At 50.3% G+C, this 18,086-nt stretch overlaps 5 protein-coding genes across 5 annotated transcripts, besides 4 other annotated features; 2 read left to right on the top strand and 3 right to left on the bottom strand.

Annotated features, from left to right (window-relative positions):
• Positions 1–457: 457 nt before the first annotated feature.
• ACLA_027220 (uncharacterized protein) lies at positions 458–1,369 on the top strand (the record flags this gene model as incomplete). Its single annotated transcript, XM_001269425.1, has 1 exon — positions 458–1,369. One exon carries the CDS (start codon positions 458–460, stop codon positions 1,367–1,369), a length of 912 nt encoding a protein of 303 aa, XP_001269426.1.
• Positions 887–913: a microsatellite.
• Positions 1,370–2,099: 730 nt separating the features above from the next.
• On the bottom strand, positions 2,100–8,793 carry ACLA_027210 (glutamate synthase (NADH); the record flags this gene model as incomplete). The annotated part of the gene is made up of 5 exons (XM_001269424.1): positions 2,100–2,247; positions 2,314–4,979; positions 5,037–8,383; positions 8,451–8,491; positions 8,618–8,793. The coding sequence occupies 5 exons, from the start codon at positions 8,791–8,793 to the stop codon at positions 2,100–2,102; spliced, it is 6,378 nt and encodes a 2,125-aa protein (XP_001269425.1).
• A 248-nt stretch (positions 8,794–9,041) lies between these two features.
• Positions 9,042–9,087: a microsatellite.
• Positions 9,088–13,675: 4,588 nt separating this feature from the next.
• Positions 13,676–14,884, top strand: ACLA_027200 (uncharacterized protein; the record flags this gene model as incomplete). Its single annotated transcript, XM_001269423.1, has 2 exons — positions 13,676–13,708; positions 13,775–14,884. The coding sequence occupies 2 exons, from the start codon at positions 13,676–13,678 to the stop codon at positions 14,882–14,884; spliced, it is 1,143 nt and encodes a 380-aa protein (XP_001269424.1).
• Positions 13,819–13,868: a microsatellite.
• Positions 14,327–14,360: a microsatellite.
• A 767-nt stretch (positions 14,885–15,651) lies between the features above and the next one.
• ACLA_027190 (SNARE domain- containing protein) lies at positions 15,652–16,354 on the bottom strand (the record flags this gene model as incomplete). The annotated part of the gene is made up of 3 exons (XM_001269422.1): positions 15,652–15,855; positions 15,923–16,016; positions 16,077–16,354. The coding sequence occupies 3 exons, from the start codon at positions 16,352–16,354 to the stop codon at positions 15,652–15,654; spliced, it is 576 nt and encodes a 191-aa protein (XP_001269423.1).
• Positions 16,355–17,056: 702 nt separating this feature from the next.
• Positions 17,057–17,574, bottom strand: ACLA_027180 (histone H2A.Z-specific chaperone CHZ1; the record flags this gene model as incomplete). The annotated part of the gene is made up of 2 exons (XM_001269421.1): positions 17,057–17,275; positions 17,413–17,574. 2 exons carry the CDS (start codon positions 17,572–17,574, stop codon positions 17,057–17,059), a joined length of 381 nt encoding a protein of 126 aa, XP_001269422.1.
• Positions 17,575–18,086: the final 512 nt, after the last annotated feature.

The raw sequence follows: 18,086 nt of genomic DNA, 5'->3' as shown, positions 1-18,086 counted from the left end.
TTCATTCGGTGTGGGTGGGACACCCGTCCCTTGTGGAATTACTGTATTATACATTGTTAACTACATACTGTGTCTTAGAGTATGAGGACACTATTGAATGAACCAAGTCCTATCATCCTTGACGCCGAGACTATTTTCGAGACATAAGTTTCGTTGCCTCAGGAGTCGACAGTGGACAAAGCATTGTGTCTCTGCACTAACAACAAAGCGCTAGCAGGTACAGCAGGATGCTCTTTGTTCCTATTATCCGCTCATTTGCCGATCATCAAGTCTCAGAGCTCAAAGATATCGAGTTGATCATATGTCTTAAACTGCTTCCCTAGACAGAGACATCAAAAATCGATACATATTTCTTGCAAGTATAAAAGGACCGCAATGGCCCTGGGAGAATCTGCATATCCATCAACCACCATTCGCATCGCAATCTCCTCTACATCACCAAACGGCCAATCCTCCGATGCTGGCTCGTCTATCTGAAGTCCTCTTCTTCATCATTCTTACTATGGGCTGCCCGTACGCTAGTTCCCGCTCTCGTTTCCGGTCCTCGCGCGCGCCGTTCAATCCTCCTCCGTCCCCACCGGGCAATCCTCCCCCATCCCCTCCGTTCACTCCGCCCCCGAGCCCTCCACCGTCCCCTCCACCGCGCCGCGCAGAGCGCAGAAGACGTTGCTTCCCGCCGCCCAAGAGACACAGCTACGACTACGACCTTGACCCCGAATTTGGCTATCCTCTCAAGCGCATGGGCAAGCACGCCGCGAAGCCCATGCACAACTACAGCAAAGCAGGCCACAGGCGCGATGACAGGGGGCGCCCTCCTCGCCATCATCACCACAGTCCCCACGTCCACCACAGTCACTCCGGCGACTACGGACACTACCAGCAACAGCAGCCGCAGCCGCAGCCGCAGCCGCAGAACCCTCCCCCGAAGTCCGTCCACTGGGGCCAAATCACCGAGATCAAACCCCTCGAGCAAGTCAGCCGCAGGCTCAGCATAGAAAACCCTAGCGCAGTCGACATGCAGCCCACAGGATCAAGCGGGATGCCCCTGAAACCCTGCCTGAAGCCACCCACCCAACTCGACCAGGAAATGGAGCAGAAGAACCTGCGCGGCCTAATCGACGAGGCCATCCGCCGCCAGAACCTGCACTACACCGCCATCGAGTATCACTCCGGCGAAGCGGTCTTGGACTCGATCATGTTGACGGATGAGAAGATTGCGTTCCACCAGGCCAGAATCGAGGCTTTGGAAGACGTTGCGCGGATGCGTGTGCGGTCTCGGTCTCGGTCTCGTTCTCGCTCCCGCTCCCGCTCCCGGTCGAGCTCTAGGGGCCATTGCTTGAATAAGGATGCGGAGTGTATAGGTGGGTGATTTTTTTCTTTTGTTTTTTTGTGGAGGGCCTCAACGTGAGGAACGAATGACTTGGGAAATCACGCTCTTGGTAAGTGGTTGTTTCCATCAATCGCGGCTGACAAGGGGAATGAATCCTTTTCTCGACACACCGACATGAACAAGTGGATTTATCTACATGTTCAACTGATTATTAGCTCATAGGCAAGGTGCGTATTCCCTTTATCCTTCTGTTGCAAATCGTTCGGATTCTGCTTTTCCCTTTTCTAGAATGGTTACAATCATGTACGGTTCATCGAGTCTATCGTTTACAAGTCTGCAGCTGAACGCCCTTGGAGCGCAAAATGGAAAAAAAAAAAAGTATGCATAAATTTTGAATTTAGCACAAGAAATAAATATGTACATCTCACATGAAAACATAGAACTCATGCAAATAGTGAACGCTCTGACGGCACCTTGCTTGTCCAGCATGAAATCCTGTAGAATGACGCTGCAACTAAAAGCAAACTCGCCTCTTGGAAAAAGAATCAACCGGAAAAGTAAGGAGAATAAACCGGGAAATATTCAACCCAGCTCTCTTGTCACAAATATCGTCTCAATAAGGAACCATCCATCATGATGATTACAGTTGGTGACCACCCAGTCCAGGATCCAGATCGATCAACAAACTTTTTCAACAGAAAAGAACTCATAGATCATATCATCGTGAAGATACTGTACCAGCCTCAAAATTGCCAAGGTCATTTTTCACCTAGGCGATGACAGTTTGCTCTGCAGCATGCAGAACCATGTCAATAGCGGGACGGCGAACAATGCCACCAGTCACAGGAAGCGAAGAGCTGGTGTTCATCAAGAAGCTGTCAACTTCACGTGCACATTGGCGACCTTCATTGATGCCCCTGAAAGTCATTGTTAGTTGGGTGTTTCCTTTCCACTCAAATTTTAGATTATGGGAATGAACTTACCAGACAATGAGAGACTGTCCACGGCGACAGTCACCAGCAGCGAAGACACCAGAAACATTAGTAGAGTAGTGGCCTGGCGGTGTCTTGACATTCTTACGAGCATCACGCTCAATCTCATCGCCCAGTAGACGGTCCTCAGGGCCAAGGAAACCCATTGACAGGAGAACAAGCTCCGCAGGGAAGAATTGCTCACTACCCTCAACGGTCTTCATGTCCCAACCGCCAGAAGCGCTCTTGGTCCACTCGACACGGACAGTGTTGATTCCCTTAACATGGCCATTACCATCATCGACGAATTCGGTAGACATGACACAATATTCGCGAGGATCCTTGCCCATGTGAGTCTTGACCTCGGAGTGACCGTAGTCGACACGATAGATACGGGGCCACTGGGGCCACGGGTTGTCGCGGGCGCGCTCTGGAGGAGGCTGAGGAAGCAACTCAAAGTTGACGACGGACTTGGCACCATGGCGAACAGAAGTACCGATACAGTCATTGCCAGTGTCACCACCACCAATAACGACAACGTGCTTGTCCTTTGCGGAGATGTACTCGCCATCAGCCAGACCAGAGTCGAGAAGAGACTTGGTATTGCGGTGCAAGAACTGCATGGCAAAGTGCACACCATCCAATTCACGACCATGTACCTTAAGATCACGGGCAACAGTAGCGCCCGTGGCAATGATGACAGCGTCATTGGTTTGACGCAGAGAGTCCAAAGAAACCTCACTGTCAGGACCAACAGCTGTGTTGGTAACGAACTTGATGCCTTCGGCCGCCATAAGGTCGACACGGCGTTGAACAATCTTCTTGTCAAGTTTCATGTTGGGGATGCCGTACATGAGCAGGCCACCAACACGGTCAGCGCGCTCATATACAGTGACGCTATGACCGGCGCGATTTAGCTGATCTGCAGCAGCGAGACCAGCAGGGCCGGAGCCGATGATGGCAATCGATTTACCAGTGCGCGTCGGGGGAGGGCGAGGAACCATCCATCCCATCTCAAACCCACGGTCAATGATGGCACACTCAATGGACTTGATGCCCACGGGATCTTCGTTGATGCCCAACACGCAGGCGCCTTCACAAGGAGCAGGGCAGACACGGCCAGTGAATTCAGGGAAGTTGTTGGTCATGAGTAGACGGTTAAGCGCATCCTGCCATTGATTCTGGAAAACAAGCTCATTCCACTTGGGGATGATGTTGGAGATGGGGCAACCAGTGTCGGACTGGCAGAAAGGAACGCCGCAGTCCATGCAGCGAGCGGACTGATACTTAAGCTCGTCCTCGCTGAGACGGCTATTAAGCTCGGCCCAGTCCCGAGTACGAGTGGCAGGGTTGCGGTACTTCTCACTGCGGCGGTTGTACTTCATGAAGCCTCTTGTCTTGTCGAGAATCAGAGCAGATCTCTTCTTCTCAGTCTTGGAATCGCTGACACTGTCCTCAATATCTAGCATCTCCGCCTTCTTGTCCTCGCCTTCCGCCTTGTGCTTGGACTTCTCTGAAGGAGTGCTGGGAAGCTGGGGAATGGTGAATTCAGCCTTCTTAGCAGCTGCGGCCTTGGCAGCTTCCTCCGCCAGAATCCGTTTGTAGTCAGTGGGCAACACCTTGATGAAATGAGGCAAAGCACGAGTGAAGTCCAGCAGAATACGAGCGGCTAACTCTGAGCCGGTGTAATGGTGATGATCCTCAATCAAACCGCGGACAAAGGCAATTTCCGCGGGATCTTCCAGGCCGGAGACTTCGACCATCTCCATGTTGACCTTGGAAAGGAAGTCCTGGTTCTTATCCAGAACGTAGGCAATACCACCAGACATACCAGCGGCAAAGTTACGGCCAGTGGGTCCGAGGATGAGAACACGACCACCAGTCATATACTCACATCCGTGGTCACCAACACCTTCAACAACAGCAGTAGCACCAGAATTGCGGACAGCGAAACGTTCGGCTGCCACACCACGGAAGTAGCAAGTACCCCGGGTAGCACCATAAAGACAGGTGTTACCGATAATGATGTTCTCCTCTGCCTTGTAAGCTGCACCACGAGGCGGATAGACAATAAGGCGACCACCTGAAAGACCCTTTCCGACATAATCGTTGGCATCACCCTCAAGCTCAAGTGTGATACCGGGAGCAAGGAATGCACCAAAAGACTGGCCGGCAGAACCCTTGATGTTGGAGTGGATGGTGTCTTGTGGCAAGCCAGCTCCTCCGTAGCGGCGACTGACCTGGTAAGACAGAGTAGCGCCCAGGGCACGATCAGTGTTGACGATATCGCACTCAATCCTGCATGGTAGGCCCTTCTCCAAAGCCAACTCAGATTCAGCAATCAACTTGTTGTCAAGACGGGTGTGCAGGCGATGATCCTGCTTGCGAACATTGTATGTAGCAACACCGGGACGCAGAGAGTGAGCAGGGGTCAAGATGAGGGAAAGGTCAATTCTCTCCTGCTTGGCAGAGCGGATGTCCTCTCGGACCTTGAGCAGCTCAGCACGCCCAACCATCTCGTTGACAGTGCGAATGCCCAACTTGGCCATGATAGCACGCATCTCGTTGGCGACATAATAGAAGAAGTTGATCACATGTTCAGGTGTACCCTTGAACTTCTTACGAAGTTCAGGGTCCTGGGTTGCGATACCAACGGGACACGTATTCAAATGGCATTTCTGTGAGATGAAATTTAGTAAAGTAAGTAGAGAGGGATTAGGGAAAAAATGACTTACCCGCATCATGATGCAACCAAGCGCAATCAATGGGGTTGTAGCAAAGCCGAACTCTTCAGCTCCGAGCAGACAGGCAATGGCGAGATCACGGCCAGTGCGGATTTGGCCGTCGGTTTGGACCACAACACGGCCACGCAGATCATTGAGAACCAATGTCTGGTGGGTCTCAGCAAGGCCCAGTTCCCAGGGAAGACCGGCATACTTGATACCAGTCCAACGAGAAGCACCAGTACCACCATCATGGCCAGAGATCAAAATATGATCAGCCTTGGCCTTGGCAACACCGGAGGCGACGATGCCTACACCAACTTCCGATACCAACTTCACCGAGACACGAGACCGAGGGTTGGAACACTTGAGATCGTAGATAAGCTGCTTGAGATCCTCAATGGAGTAAATGTCGTGATGAGGCGGGGGCGAGATCAGACCGACACCAGGGGTGGAGTAACGAGTGTGAGCGATGGGGCCGACAACCTTGTGGCCGGGAAGTTCACCACCTTCTCCGGGCTTTGCGCCCTGGGCCATCTTGATCTGCAGCTCATCGGCGTCGGCGAGATAGTGGGAAGTAACACCAAAACGACCGGAGGCAATCTGCTTGATGGCAGACCGCATGGTGTCCCCATTCTCCAATCTGTTACTGCGCTCAGGATCTTCACCACCTTCTCCAGTGTTGGATTTACCACCAAGACGATTCATGGCAATGGCCAGAGTGGAATGTGACTCCATAGAGATGGATCCATAGGACATGGCGCCGGTCACAAAGCGACGGACGATCTCAGTCCAGGGCTCGACCTGGTCAATAGGGATTGGCGTCCGTTGCTCGAAGTCGAACTCGAGCATCCCACGCAATGTGCAGTTTTTGACTTGCTCATGTGCAGCCTTAGCGTACGCCTCGTAAGACTTATCGTTCTTGGTGCGGACAGCATCCTGTACGTTAGCAATGCTGACGGGATCGTTGATGTGGGCTTCACCACCATCACGCCAGTGATATTCGCCAGATTCTGGGAGACCAGGAACCTCGACGATGGGGCGAGACGGGTAGCCACGTTCGTGGAAGGCGAATGCGTCCTGGGCGATTAGCTCGAAAGTCAACCCACGAATGCGGCTTGCAGTTCCAGCAAAGCATCGGTCGATAACGCTATCATCGATACCTAGTGCCTCGAAAATCTGAGCACCCTTATAGGATTGAAGGGTAGAGATGCCCATCTTGCTCATGACCTTCAGGATACCGCCATCGCAAGAAGCCTTGTAATTCTCAATAACCTCTTCGTCGGAGAGTTGCTTGCGAATCAGCTTCTCTCGGTTCATCTTGAAGATGCACTCCATGGCCAGGTAGGGGTTGATAGCGTCAGCACCGTAACCAACCAGAACACACATGTGGTGAACTTCGCGAGCTTCGGCAGTCTCAACAGCCAGGGCAGCAAGTGATCTCCACTTGTTGCGGATCATATGATGGTGCACCAGACCGGTAGCGAGCAACGCGGATACAGGGACTCGATGCGCAGAGGTTGCGCGGTCAGAGAGAATAATGACCTTGTCGCCGTTCTGGATTGCCTCTGTGGTGGCATCACAAATGGCATCAAGGGCCTCAAGGTAACCAGCAATGCCCTTTTCTTTCTCGAAGGTGATATCGATGGTCTTCACAGTCCAATCCCTGTGGACTTGGCTGATATTCTTGAGGGTGTTGAATTCGGGAATGCTCAAGATGGGAGACGGGAGACGCAGACGGTTGCATTGCGATTGGTCCATCTCCAGGAGATTGCCCTGGGGGCCAACATAGCAATCAAGGGACATGACAACGGCCTCCCGAATAGGGTCAATGGGAGGGTTGGTGACCTGAGCGAATAGTTGACGGAAATACTCATAAAGCAAGCGAGGTTGTTGCGCCATACAAGCCAAAGGAGCATCATTACCCATGGAACCAAGGGCTTCTTTTGAATCGGCAGCCATGGGACCGAGAAGCAGACTAACCTGCTCGAAGGTATAACCGAAGGCCTTTAGACGGGAGTCATTCTGGATAGACGAGTCGTCGAGGGCGTGGCTGAGGTCCACATTCTGTTCAATTAGCTTCTCGTTAATGGCAGGCAGCCTCAAAAGCTCCTTATCTAGCCATGTGGCGAATTCCTGGCGACGAGCGACAGTTTGCTTCAGTTCTGCATCGTCAATGATACGCCCTGCCACAGTGTCAACAAGAAGCATCTTTCCAGGCTGCAGGCGCCCCTTCTGGATGACTATTTCGGGGTCAATGTCGACAGCACCAACCTCCGACGCACAGATAATACGGTCGTCATCAGTCACGTAGAAACGGCAGGGACGCAGGCCGTTACGGTCGAGATTAGCACCGCAGTAGCGTCCATCGGAGAATGTGAAGAGGGCGGGACCATCCCAAGGCTCCATTTGGCAAGCTGCCCACTCATAAAAGGCAGCTTTGGCAGGGTCCATAGCCGGGTTATCCTGCCAAGCTTCGGGGATCATGATCATCACCGCCTCTGGTAGAGACAAGACGCCATTGATCATCAGGAGCTCCAGAACATTATCGAAGGCAGCCGAATCAGAGCCGCCGTCTTCCACAATCGGGTACAATGTATCGAGTTCGTCACCAAAGATGTCCGATTTGAGAAGACCTTCTCTTGCTCTCATCCAGTTCTTGTTGCCCCGCAAGGTATTGATTTCACCGTTGTGGGCGGCCCATCGGAGAGGCTGTGCGCGGTCCCATGATGGGAATGTGTTGGTAGAGAACCGAGAGTGGACGAGAGCAAAATGCGCCTCGTAGTCCACATTGACGAGATCATGGTAGTACTGGTATACCTGAACGGGGGCCAACTGTCCCTTGTAGACAATGTTTCGGTTACTGAGCGAGCAAAGATAGAACCAATTGGCAAGACCAATGACGTGAGTAGCACGTTTCCGCAGAACGTAAAGTTGGCGCTCGAATGTCTTTTCATCGAACGACTCAGAATCGGTGATTTCAGGCTTGTTCCCTTCACCATATGCGGACTTCAAGACCACGAAAGGCTGCATGACGATAGGCTCTCTGGATAGAGCAGCAGGACCGAGAATGGTCGAATCACGAGGAACCTCACGCCAACCCAGCACTCGCAGTCCCAGGGATTCAGCGATTTCCTCGAGTTTTGAAGTGGACTCGGTGAGAGACTCCTCATCGGGCTTGAAGAACAAGTTACCGACGGCATATTGACCCAAAGGAGGCAGCTCTACGCCGACTTCCCGGGCAAAGTTCTTGATGAAAAATTTATGGGGGATACTGGTCATGACACCAGCACCATCACCATCTCGAGCATCAGAGCCGACAGCTCCTCGATGCGTCATGTTGCAGAGCAGATTGCGAGCTAACAGGGGAGATCGACGTCAGTGCACCCATTTCTTATGCGAGCAGATGTAACAGAGGAAACCTACCATCACTGACAATTTTGTGGCTTGCCTTGCCCTTGATGTGGCTAGAAAATCACCAGAAGTTCAGATTAGCAACAATTCTTCTTCTCCTTCACCCCCCCCCTTTTCTATGAGTTCCCAGCAATCTTCTGCCCTGCCGGTCGTGCTCGAAGGAATGATTGGCGACTTACGCAGCGAAGCCTACACCGCAAGCATCCTTCTCATATTCAGGGTCATACAGACCCTGCCTTTCAGGCAGAGTGTTGGCCCAGCCATAGCCACGCTTTGGCTGGTACTCTGAATATTCGTCCGGCTTCTGCTCTTCAGCTAAATTTTGGCCATAGAGTTCCTCTAGGTTAAGACCCATTCTTCCGCCGGTGACCGACAGAGAATGGAATTACAGAACTGAGGGAAGGATGCCGCACTGGTGAAAATGGGAATAGGGACGCCTCGGACAGAAACAAGGCGGGGCGGTCAGCTGGGGTGAGTGTACAGATAAGGGAGATAAATGCGTTTGGGTTGTCGTCACTATGGTTCCGGGGTCAAGGACGCGGGTATCAGGGAGAGTGTAGGAATGAATTGTAGATGACCCAGCGTCTGGTTCCGTAAGATGGTAAGAGGAGGAAGAGAAGAAGATGAAGAAGAGAGAGAGAAGAGGAAGTAAAAAATCAAAAAAAAAAAAAGGCGATGGCAGGAGGGGGAGGGCGAGGGGAGGAGGGGGGGGTAGAGAAATAGTAGGTAGTCGTAGGAGGAGAGGGTAGAGGAGCGGGACAAGGACCGTACAGAGGATCTACCTAGTACAGTAGTACCTGGGTATGTTCAGGCAGTGAATTGACGGTACCGTACGGGAAGATGAGGTCCGGGGAATCCACCACGAGACTGGGGCTAGTATGAAAGACTGTACGAGGTCATGGAAAAGAGTTTCCTACAATTTAATTGTCCAAGAGTCGATTGTCAAATCTCTTCCACAGTGGCAAATGGTAGGAGGCTTTACAGGTCTGGTAGAATGGCCATAGTGAACCTATGTAAATAGAAAGTAGATAGTGAGAATGGGGGTCGAATACAACATCCAGTCGTGTTGGAGGTGAATCAGCTGTTACGATGAATCGCTTGGGCATAAGTATCGGAAAGATGGAACAAGAGTCCACACCATCGCCCGGAAAAAGAGCTGCTGTTGGATTTACTGTTTCCAGGCGCCCGTCTCATCCCGCTTTCGGCTGAGATGCTTTTCCTCCTGTCTTGTTGTTTACTACTGAGGAAACATTCTCGGGGATTTTCGCCCGAACCTGGTGGCGAGACCTGGAGTTTCAACAACCCATCCCTTTCCAACACAGAGGGATTTACTGGGTTATAAACAAGAGCAGGGGACTCAATGATCCTGGACAATGTTCTCCAACAATAGATTACACGTTCTGGGTAATAACATTCAAGTGATAATACCTGATTATGGTGGAGGGGGTTTCTGGCAAGACGACCCCCCCCCCAATTCCATCATGACTGAGATTATTCGTTCAAAAGATAAGACGTTACGGACCAATCAGAAACGCGGCTTTTCAATTCTTGAACCAAGAAAGATTAGCTTTCCACTACGTCAAGATCCAAATGCGGTGGGGCACATGGGCCGCTTAGCTTCCTGGGTTAGTAGAGTACTAGAGTTAACTAGCTAGCTGTCTTCGAAGTAGATCATTATTCTTTAAAAAAGAAAGTGTTGTACTTGTACCATTGTATGGTTGTACCACGCAGTATCCGAGCGAAAAGTACAGTACGGACTGTACTGACTCGTATGGACTGGTAATTACTGATTCTCCTTGTCTCAAGACTTTCTACCTAGTTCGATGAACCATGATCCATTCGTCAGCCAAATGCCATTTACTAGTATGAACATCCCATCTGCAAAGGAATACGTGAATGATTGGAGCATAACTGTCTGGGGAGCACTCTAATCGTCAAGGATGAATTGATCAGCCATGGACATGAGATCGATCGATGCGTTTTCTGTTTCCCCAAGACTTGTTGGAAATCAGACAAATAATTCCACATGCTCTACCTACGGAGTATATCTAGGTACTTGAGAACCCTAAGTACCAGTTTACCTATAATCGTTAGGATTTGTAGACTTGAAGTACGGAGTACTGTTTAATTGACATGGCGTCCTGTATATTGGTTAGACCCGAGTGGGTGGATGTCACTCATGTGGGGCAGTGCAAGGATACAATTGCTTATCCTCGATTGCGCTCCAATTCGTTGGTTGAAGACTGGTACGGTGTCTCTTGCGAAAGCTAAATAGACTGAGGCGAAGTTAGCGAATTTCATCCGTGGTTAGACCAAGCGATCAAGATGTGGTCCGTATATGGTGCTCAAGATATTATTACCAGAGTCTATTTAGGATTCATACTCCGATCAATCTCGAGAGTGTTTGACTATCATGTCCTAAAGTAGCCTGAAGCTGACAGGCAGCTACTGTGTACAGCCTACACCAAGGTGCAGTCGAAGGATTCTGGTTGCTAAGCGATCAGCATACATCCATGAAGTACTCCGTACTGGCTGTCAGATTAGCTGTACTATACCCGTTCATACTCAACTGTAACCAGAGTATGGAGTACAGAGTACTATCTATGCATACTCCGTTAAGTGTTGCAAGATCAGAGGGGTGCTACCTACAGTACCTAGATACCTAGGTAGTAATAATGAACAAGCCGGGTAAATTACTGGCACGGAGCACTGACAGTTGGTCCGTTACCTTCCGTTAGCGCCTTGGGTCTCGACAGTCCACACTCCACTGTCCGCCCAGAAATCAAGCCTGTGAGCCAGAACTTCCGACAACGGCCAAGCTAGACGCTTTTCCTCTTCCGTCCCGACTCTTTCCCCCCCCCTTACTTCCTCCCCTGGATGTTCTCCAACTTTACCCCCTGCTTATTTAGGTACCCTCTTCAACGGAGTATAGATGATCGATGCCTTACGGACTGTGCTACTTGTAGTCTGTACCACTGTACCCCGTATCCAACCCGACTTCGGGGCAGCCGAGGCGTAATCTGCATCCTAGCCAGTACCTTAGCCATATTCACAGATTGGCTTATCGCGCTTCGCAACAATACAATGATCTCAGTGCCAGTTCTTGTCTTATGGGGACTCAAAGCATGTCCACTCTCTTGTGGAAGTTGAAATACCATGTAAAATGGTACTTGAACCTAGGCTACCGACTATGCTGATTCATTTTCCTAGCCATGTGGGTTCAGAGTTAACTCCAGAGTCCAGAGGAAGTTGAGATCTGAGCCTCTGAGGAACACACCCTGGGGGAATCCACTCCTTCCCCCGTAGCCCCGTTAGAAGGCCCCGGCCAATAGGCAAGGTGAAATTAACCAGCACCCCGGGAAAAGTACCGCAGTACGGGCAGCCTAGGGCAACTTCCATTATGAACTCACCAAGTGAGAGCCGTATCTTAATGCTAATTAGTTAATGCTGGATAGTTCTTATGCAGCACACTACTCCGTATGTCCCCTGTTGGACCCGGCTTAGACCAGAAGATAAGAGCTTGATCACAGTAATTCCAATGATAATACTCCGTAGTAGTAATAAGAATAGATAAATCAATTGATTTCAAATATCTCCTTTGATGATCGTCTGGAATCGAGTTGTCCACCTCCCACTAGCTACGGGATGTGGGAGATGACTACTACACCTCTTTCGGCATTTCCCCCTCTCTATTGACCATTTGTCTGGAAGACCACATGAAAGGCTTAAGGAACCTTCCTCAGAATACTCGAAGCTGATTGATTGAAAGATCCATTCATTCGGGTCCTCGAGTTTCCTTTCGATACCTTACTTTACCACCAGTTGAGAATCGCTTAGCTAACTGATGGAGATGAATGGGATGCCTTTTTCCCCTTCAACGAATAAAAGACGATTAAATAATAGGTAGACATCCGAATCACGATGCCTACTCATCAGGACTTCCGAATGCAGAGAACTATCTGAACTACTGTGACTCACGAGTCATCAAGGAAAAAAGGTCGGAGCCGACCCCTTAAGCCAGACCAACCATTCGCAACCTTTCAATCGCAATAAGTACTCTGCATAGGTGGGTTGTTCTTTGTTTACCCCGTATGATTGATTCTTTCTTTCTTCAAACTGCTCAGGTAAGGTCGAGTGCAAGTAACCATCATGTGACCCGGCGGAGTGGCAGCTTGCCAATGTTTCCGTCTTCCGAAATCTCCCGGTATTTCCTGATCGTTCTTGTCCGCTTTGGGTTCACCGGACGTGGTGGTGTTGTTGGAGCAGGGGACTGGACTGCCACCCATCGGGGGATGTCGGAATTCCTGTTTGAAACGGCCGAAGATCGGACTCGGGCAGTTCCAACTTCCAACAGAACAAGAGTACAGAGCAGATACTCTGTATTCTGTATTGAAATGAACTACGGAGTGGATTGAATACCTATGGATGGTTGGAGTTGGAGGTGGTTTCATTACTTTAATAACCTGAAATTACAGCCTTGGGGCTTTTGCTTCTCCAAAGGATGAGAGTGTTGGAACTTGGAAGGCAGTCTCACCACAACCTGCCGTCTGCTATGGTATTAGAGCAGATGTTGCTGGGCCATTTCAGTCTACCACCCCCTTAGTACTCCGTACAGGCTTACTAGTTGCTAGTGCTACTACAAGGTTATTGGAGATTGGAGACTCTTCTGTAATGAATGGTAGTCGAATAATGGTGGTCGCAAGCCAGAGAGATATATGAAGCTTCAATATGATCATTTGTACAGAGCCATGGCCCATGAGAGGTGAGTAGGGGGGCGGCGTCCTCTGTGGTTTAGCATGATTCTAGTCAGCAATCAAAATATATACTCCGTATGAGAGGTCCATCAATTGATAATATTGGAGAAATATCTATGCCTGAGTGCCATATACTTTTAGAAACATGAATATATCTAAAATCTAGATGCTCGTGTTTTAAAGTTCCCCGCGCCAGTGTGGACGGATCTCCAACTTGAGCTTCATTTGTTTTCTGTTTTTTTTTTCTTCTCCGCACTTGCATTCACGGTTGGATACATCGTATTATTGGGGATCATACATACACCCGCAACAATCAGTTGGAAGGAGAGCCTAGATACGCAATACAATTCTCAAGATACAACCATAGCGAGAAAGACGTTCGAATCCGCTGCCGTACAACAATCTAGTGATCTGTCGTTGCGTAATCACCAGGTCAACGTCAACCTGGCTGGTCTGTTTTTTTCGAACATAGCATACACAACCATGCTTTCTCTGCCCCTCATCACCCCTCGCGATGTACGTATCTTCCGACCTCCAACTAATTCCTCCCTCTGATTCAAAGAATTTGTCTAACCCCAGCAGTCGCATGACCTCTGGTTCGGCTCCTCGCAACCCTACCGCACCTCCCACCAACACCACCAAACCACCACCGACACACCACCACTCCCAACCCCACGCCGCAATGGATCACATCCCAACGGACGCGCCTCCTCAAGCCCCAGCAACAGCCTGTCGACGCTCCTCCTCGAGGAGCGCGCGCTGCGCGCCCGCAAAAACAACATCGCGTCCTTCGGATACTCGTGGATCAAGCCGGCGGGATGCTCCAAGACCATGCTGGGGATGAAGGAGGAGGAGGCGGAGCGCGAGGAGGCGCTTGCGGCCGCCGCGGCGGAGATGGCCGCTGCCGCTGCCGCGACGGCTGACCCGGCGCTGGATGAGTTTGGAGATCCCATGCATGACCAGGGCGATGAGTCGGGTATGGAGCGGGACTTGGACGATGATATCCCCGATGCGGATGCGGATGGGCTGGTGGAGGAAGGAGATGAGGGCTTAGAGGAGGAGGATGTCGAGGATGAGGAGGGGTACATGGAGAGGGATCTGGATGATGATATTCCTGAGGCGTTCCCGGATGATGAGGAGGAGGAGGACGACGAGGAGGATGAAGAGGCGCTGGAAGATCACGAAGGCTTCGATGACCAACCAGATCTGGATGATGAGATTCCCAGCGCAGCAAACGACTATGACGAGGATGACATGAGCGACCTCGAAGAGGAAGAGGAAGAAGGAGGAGGGGGTGAAGAAGATATAATGGAGCGCGATCTGGACGACGAGATCCCTGAAGCAGCCGAAGACGGATCACAAGAGGAAGATGAATGGCAGCACACCGATACCGATGCCGAGTTTGACGACGCTGACGATCAGAGTTTCGCCCATGATCACTTCGCGCCGAACTTTCGAGCCAGCACCGCCAGCAGTCGCGGCCTTCCACCCCCGTCCGCTCAGCGCAGCCGAGAAACAGAAGCCCAGCGCCGGTTCTTGCAGCGCTGGAGCGGCGGCGGTGATGCCCTTGACACCAGCGGCATGATGCTCGATGAAGATGACCTGCGTGCTTCGGTGACGAGCCAGACAAGTCGGCGGAGTATCTTTGGCAGATTTCCGCGACGGCGCACGGGGAGGGATAGCCTGGAGTAAAACCTATGGGTCAAGCTAATGTTTAGTACTGCGGCAGGGTTATATTGCATATGCATGGCGTTTGCTCAGAGGGCATGTTTTACAAAAAAGGAGTTGGTGAACGATTGTCTTAATCTTTTCCACGGGCGATTGGCTTGATTTTATGCATACGTATAGTTAGTTGCTGACATGATATTACGACTCGCTGCTATACTCAGTTTTGATACTCTTCCCACACGATAATCAACCGTAGGAATCAGAGCTGCCTATGCAACGAGATTGACGATCAAGATGAACTGCCTCTTCTACAGTAAAGAAGGATGTATGAAATTAGTGGTACCAGAAGGAACATTGAGAGATCCCAGAGAAACGCTCATGCGGTCTAGGTGCCCTTGTCCAACGAGTATATATACACAAGTAGAATGCAAACAAAGTGATACAATGTCTGAAGGATAGCAAGAGCAAACCTCGACTCCAAATATGCACTTTTGGGAGGAGACACGTCAAATCGTGTGCCATAGTGGCACTGCTGGGTGAGGGAAATCAGAGCTTGATGGGGGAACTAGATATTAGTATGATATCGGGCTGATGACCAGCACACAACGCCAAAGAACGCCGCAGAAGGAGTCATCTAACGGCCAAGTCGCAGAGATATTAACAGGTGGTTTGATGCCACATATGTGTTGGATGATGTAGATCAAGTGGAATCAAATGAACCATTGGTGCCCTGAGTCGTGAACCGAGTAGAGCGAGTGAAAGGTGAACGAGCGTCGCCAAGCATAGTAAGGCTAAGTCAACCACACGTACGCAAAGATCAAGAAGACAACCAGGAAGAATCCCAGCCACACACGCCAGCCGACACCAGTACGCTCAGCCATTCGCAGCATGCGGGTCATGTTTCCTCGTAGGCGAACGCGAGTGTTATCGAATGCATCATTCAGCTCTGTAATGGTAGATGTGTCGCGGATCTCGTCTCCAATGGCGAGCGTAAGCTGGCAGCGATATCAGCATTGGATCGGTGCGGGCCCCCGACAGGGTCAGGATGCGGAGGCGACTTACATCCTTCAGCATCTTTACTTTCGCGCTGATGCCCTCGACTTGGCTGTCATTCTGTGATTCAAGGTGGTCAAGGACAGCGTCGGAATAATGTCCCCTATGCCCATTAATAAGTACTGAACAGGCGATCCTTGATGTTCATCCACCGGCAACTCACTTGTTATCCGGAGTAGCCTTTCTGAATCCACCCGCGGGACTCCCATTCATATGTCCATCACTTCCAGAGCGCGAGTAGCCCCCATACCCGTATCCGCCAACATTAGCCGGTGACCGACTGGCCGGTCGAGAATCGCCGCCGTATGAATCAAACAGGGACGCAGAACCGCGAGGGTCGCGCTGGTGGAGCGTAGATCGTGAAAATCTACCAATATGTTTGTTAGCATCTGGAAAGTCCAAATACTTCTCGGGATGCCCGTGCGTGGAACTTCGCTGCATACATACCGTGAAGCCATGAGAGAGCGTAGATTGTATGATGCAAATCAGGAGATGATGAGGATATTGAACTGCGCGCGGCCAGCTAAATGCTGCGCATTTTGATTGGGGAGCAAACAAATGGAATCTTCAAATTCTGTGACGCTTGCAGCGATCGAGTAGATCCCAAATCCAACACAGTTCACTCTCACTATTGGAGCTATGCGATCTACTTGCGGTGAATCGACAGAACAACAGTGTGGAGTTGCCACTTGGGCGTCTGTGACTCGCTTAAGCGCTGCACGTGAATACGCTGATAGACAAATGTCCAAAAGGACTGATTGAAGAGAACTCGAGGGTATTTATTTGCTTTGATAAAAAATTTCTCATGAGAGCTTGATTACTTGTAGGAGTCGTTGGGACTGCGACTGCTGCGAGTTTTGTTTCAAATTCTGGGGACGAGCGTGGAGGCTCACCCTGATTGCAAGCTACATACATACTGACAGTTCGAGATATAGGAAATCCATGATTAAACGAAAATCAAATGTTTGCTTAGCCAGTATCTGTGTATACTCGAAGAAAAAAGATCATTTCACTGATTTGAAAACAGAGTGCCCCCAATAAACCTACGCCCAGCTATGAATTGTCCTATTCGTATTTTCCCATTCCTAAGGGGTTTTTAATATCTTTTTTTTCCCCGATTGCGGTTCGTAAAAACTGTCGCATCTAGTTGCGCATGTCGTTATCGTTAGGTTCAAAATCCTCGTCATCATCGTCCTCATCCATCTCATCCTTCAGTTTCTCGGCTGCTTCCTGGAAGTCGATCGTCTTTCCTCGTGTCCGACGGCCGCCGGCGATGATGTTGCTCTGAGAGATTGGTTCGAGGTTGTCATGATCGTCTTCATCATCCTCTGTGAAAAGAGAGGCGTTAGCATGGCTTGACTCCTAGCTCGAGATCCCCCTAGGTAGACGAAGGTTCATATGTGATAGGATATTTCATACCATCGGCCACCTATGCGAATTGACAAAGACTAAATCAGTATCGATGTTCCTAAAAATTGTTATCGGACTAGAGAACTCACAATCTCCTCAGCTTCACTTTCCTCGCTCTCCTCATCCTCGTCCATGCTCATTTCGAGCGCGGGCTCTTCAACAGCCTTGCCCTTGCCCTTTTCAACGGCAGCAGCATCGGGAGCATTGGCAGCAGGGTCGTTGCTGAAAGTAGCCCGATTGTTGTCACCCATGATGTAAGATGGCTATGTTTCGGTATTCTGGGAGCGGTGTTACTAGACTGGAAGAGGATTAAAAAGTGCCAAAAGATACGTACAAGGAGAGACGATTAGAAAGTCCTAGGGGTCGTGGTCGAAAGGAGTAAAGAGGGTCCTTAAGTAGCGTAAAGAGGGTGGATGAAATTGATATGGTAGAGGAATGAATAACAACAAGAAACTAAACAGATCAGTCGCAAGGGGAGATGCACCTTGGGATCTCTGCGCTGGGGTTGACGCTCGCTGATTGGTCAGTCCTGCTCTAATCACCTATAATACGCTAAACCATTTTTACAGAGAGTTCGAGCCTGAGGCTCCTCTGAGATGCCTTGCTTCCTCGATCCTCTCTACCTTTGTATGTTGTGGCTTGAACCATTGATACAAGCTTCACTCTAGCTGAATAGAGATACGAGGAGTCCAGGTCAGATTCAAATGATGGTTTAGTAAGGTGAGACTCAATCGGGAGGACGTTTACTAGAGAACTGAGTTCA

This window comes from Aspergillus clavatus, genomic scaffold, assembly GCF_000002715.2.
Source record: "Aspergillus clavatus NRRL 1 1099423829805 genomic scaffold, whole genome shotgun sequence".
NCBI lineage: Eukaryota > Fungi > Ascomycota > Eurotiomycetes > Eurotiales > Aspergillaceae > Aspergillus > Aspergillus clavatus.
Note: the sequence above shows the minus strand (reverse complement) of the source record. Positions and strands in the feature narration are given on the sequence as shown.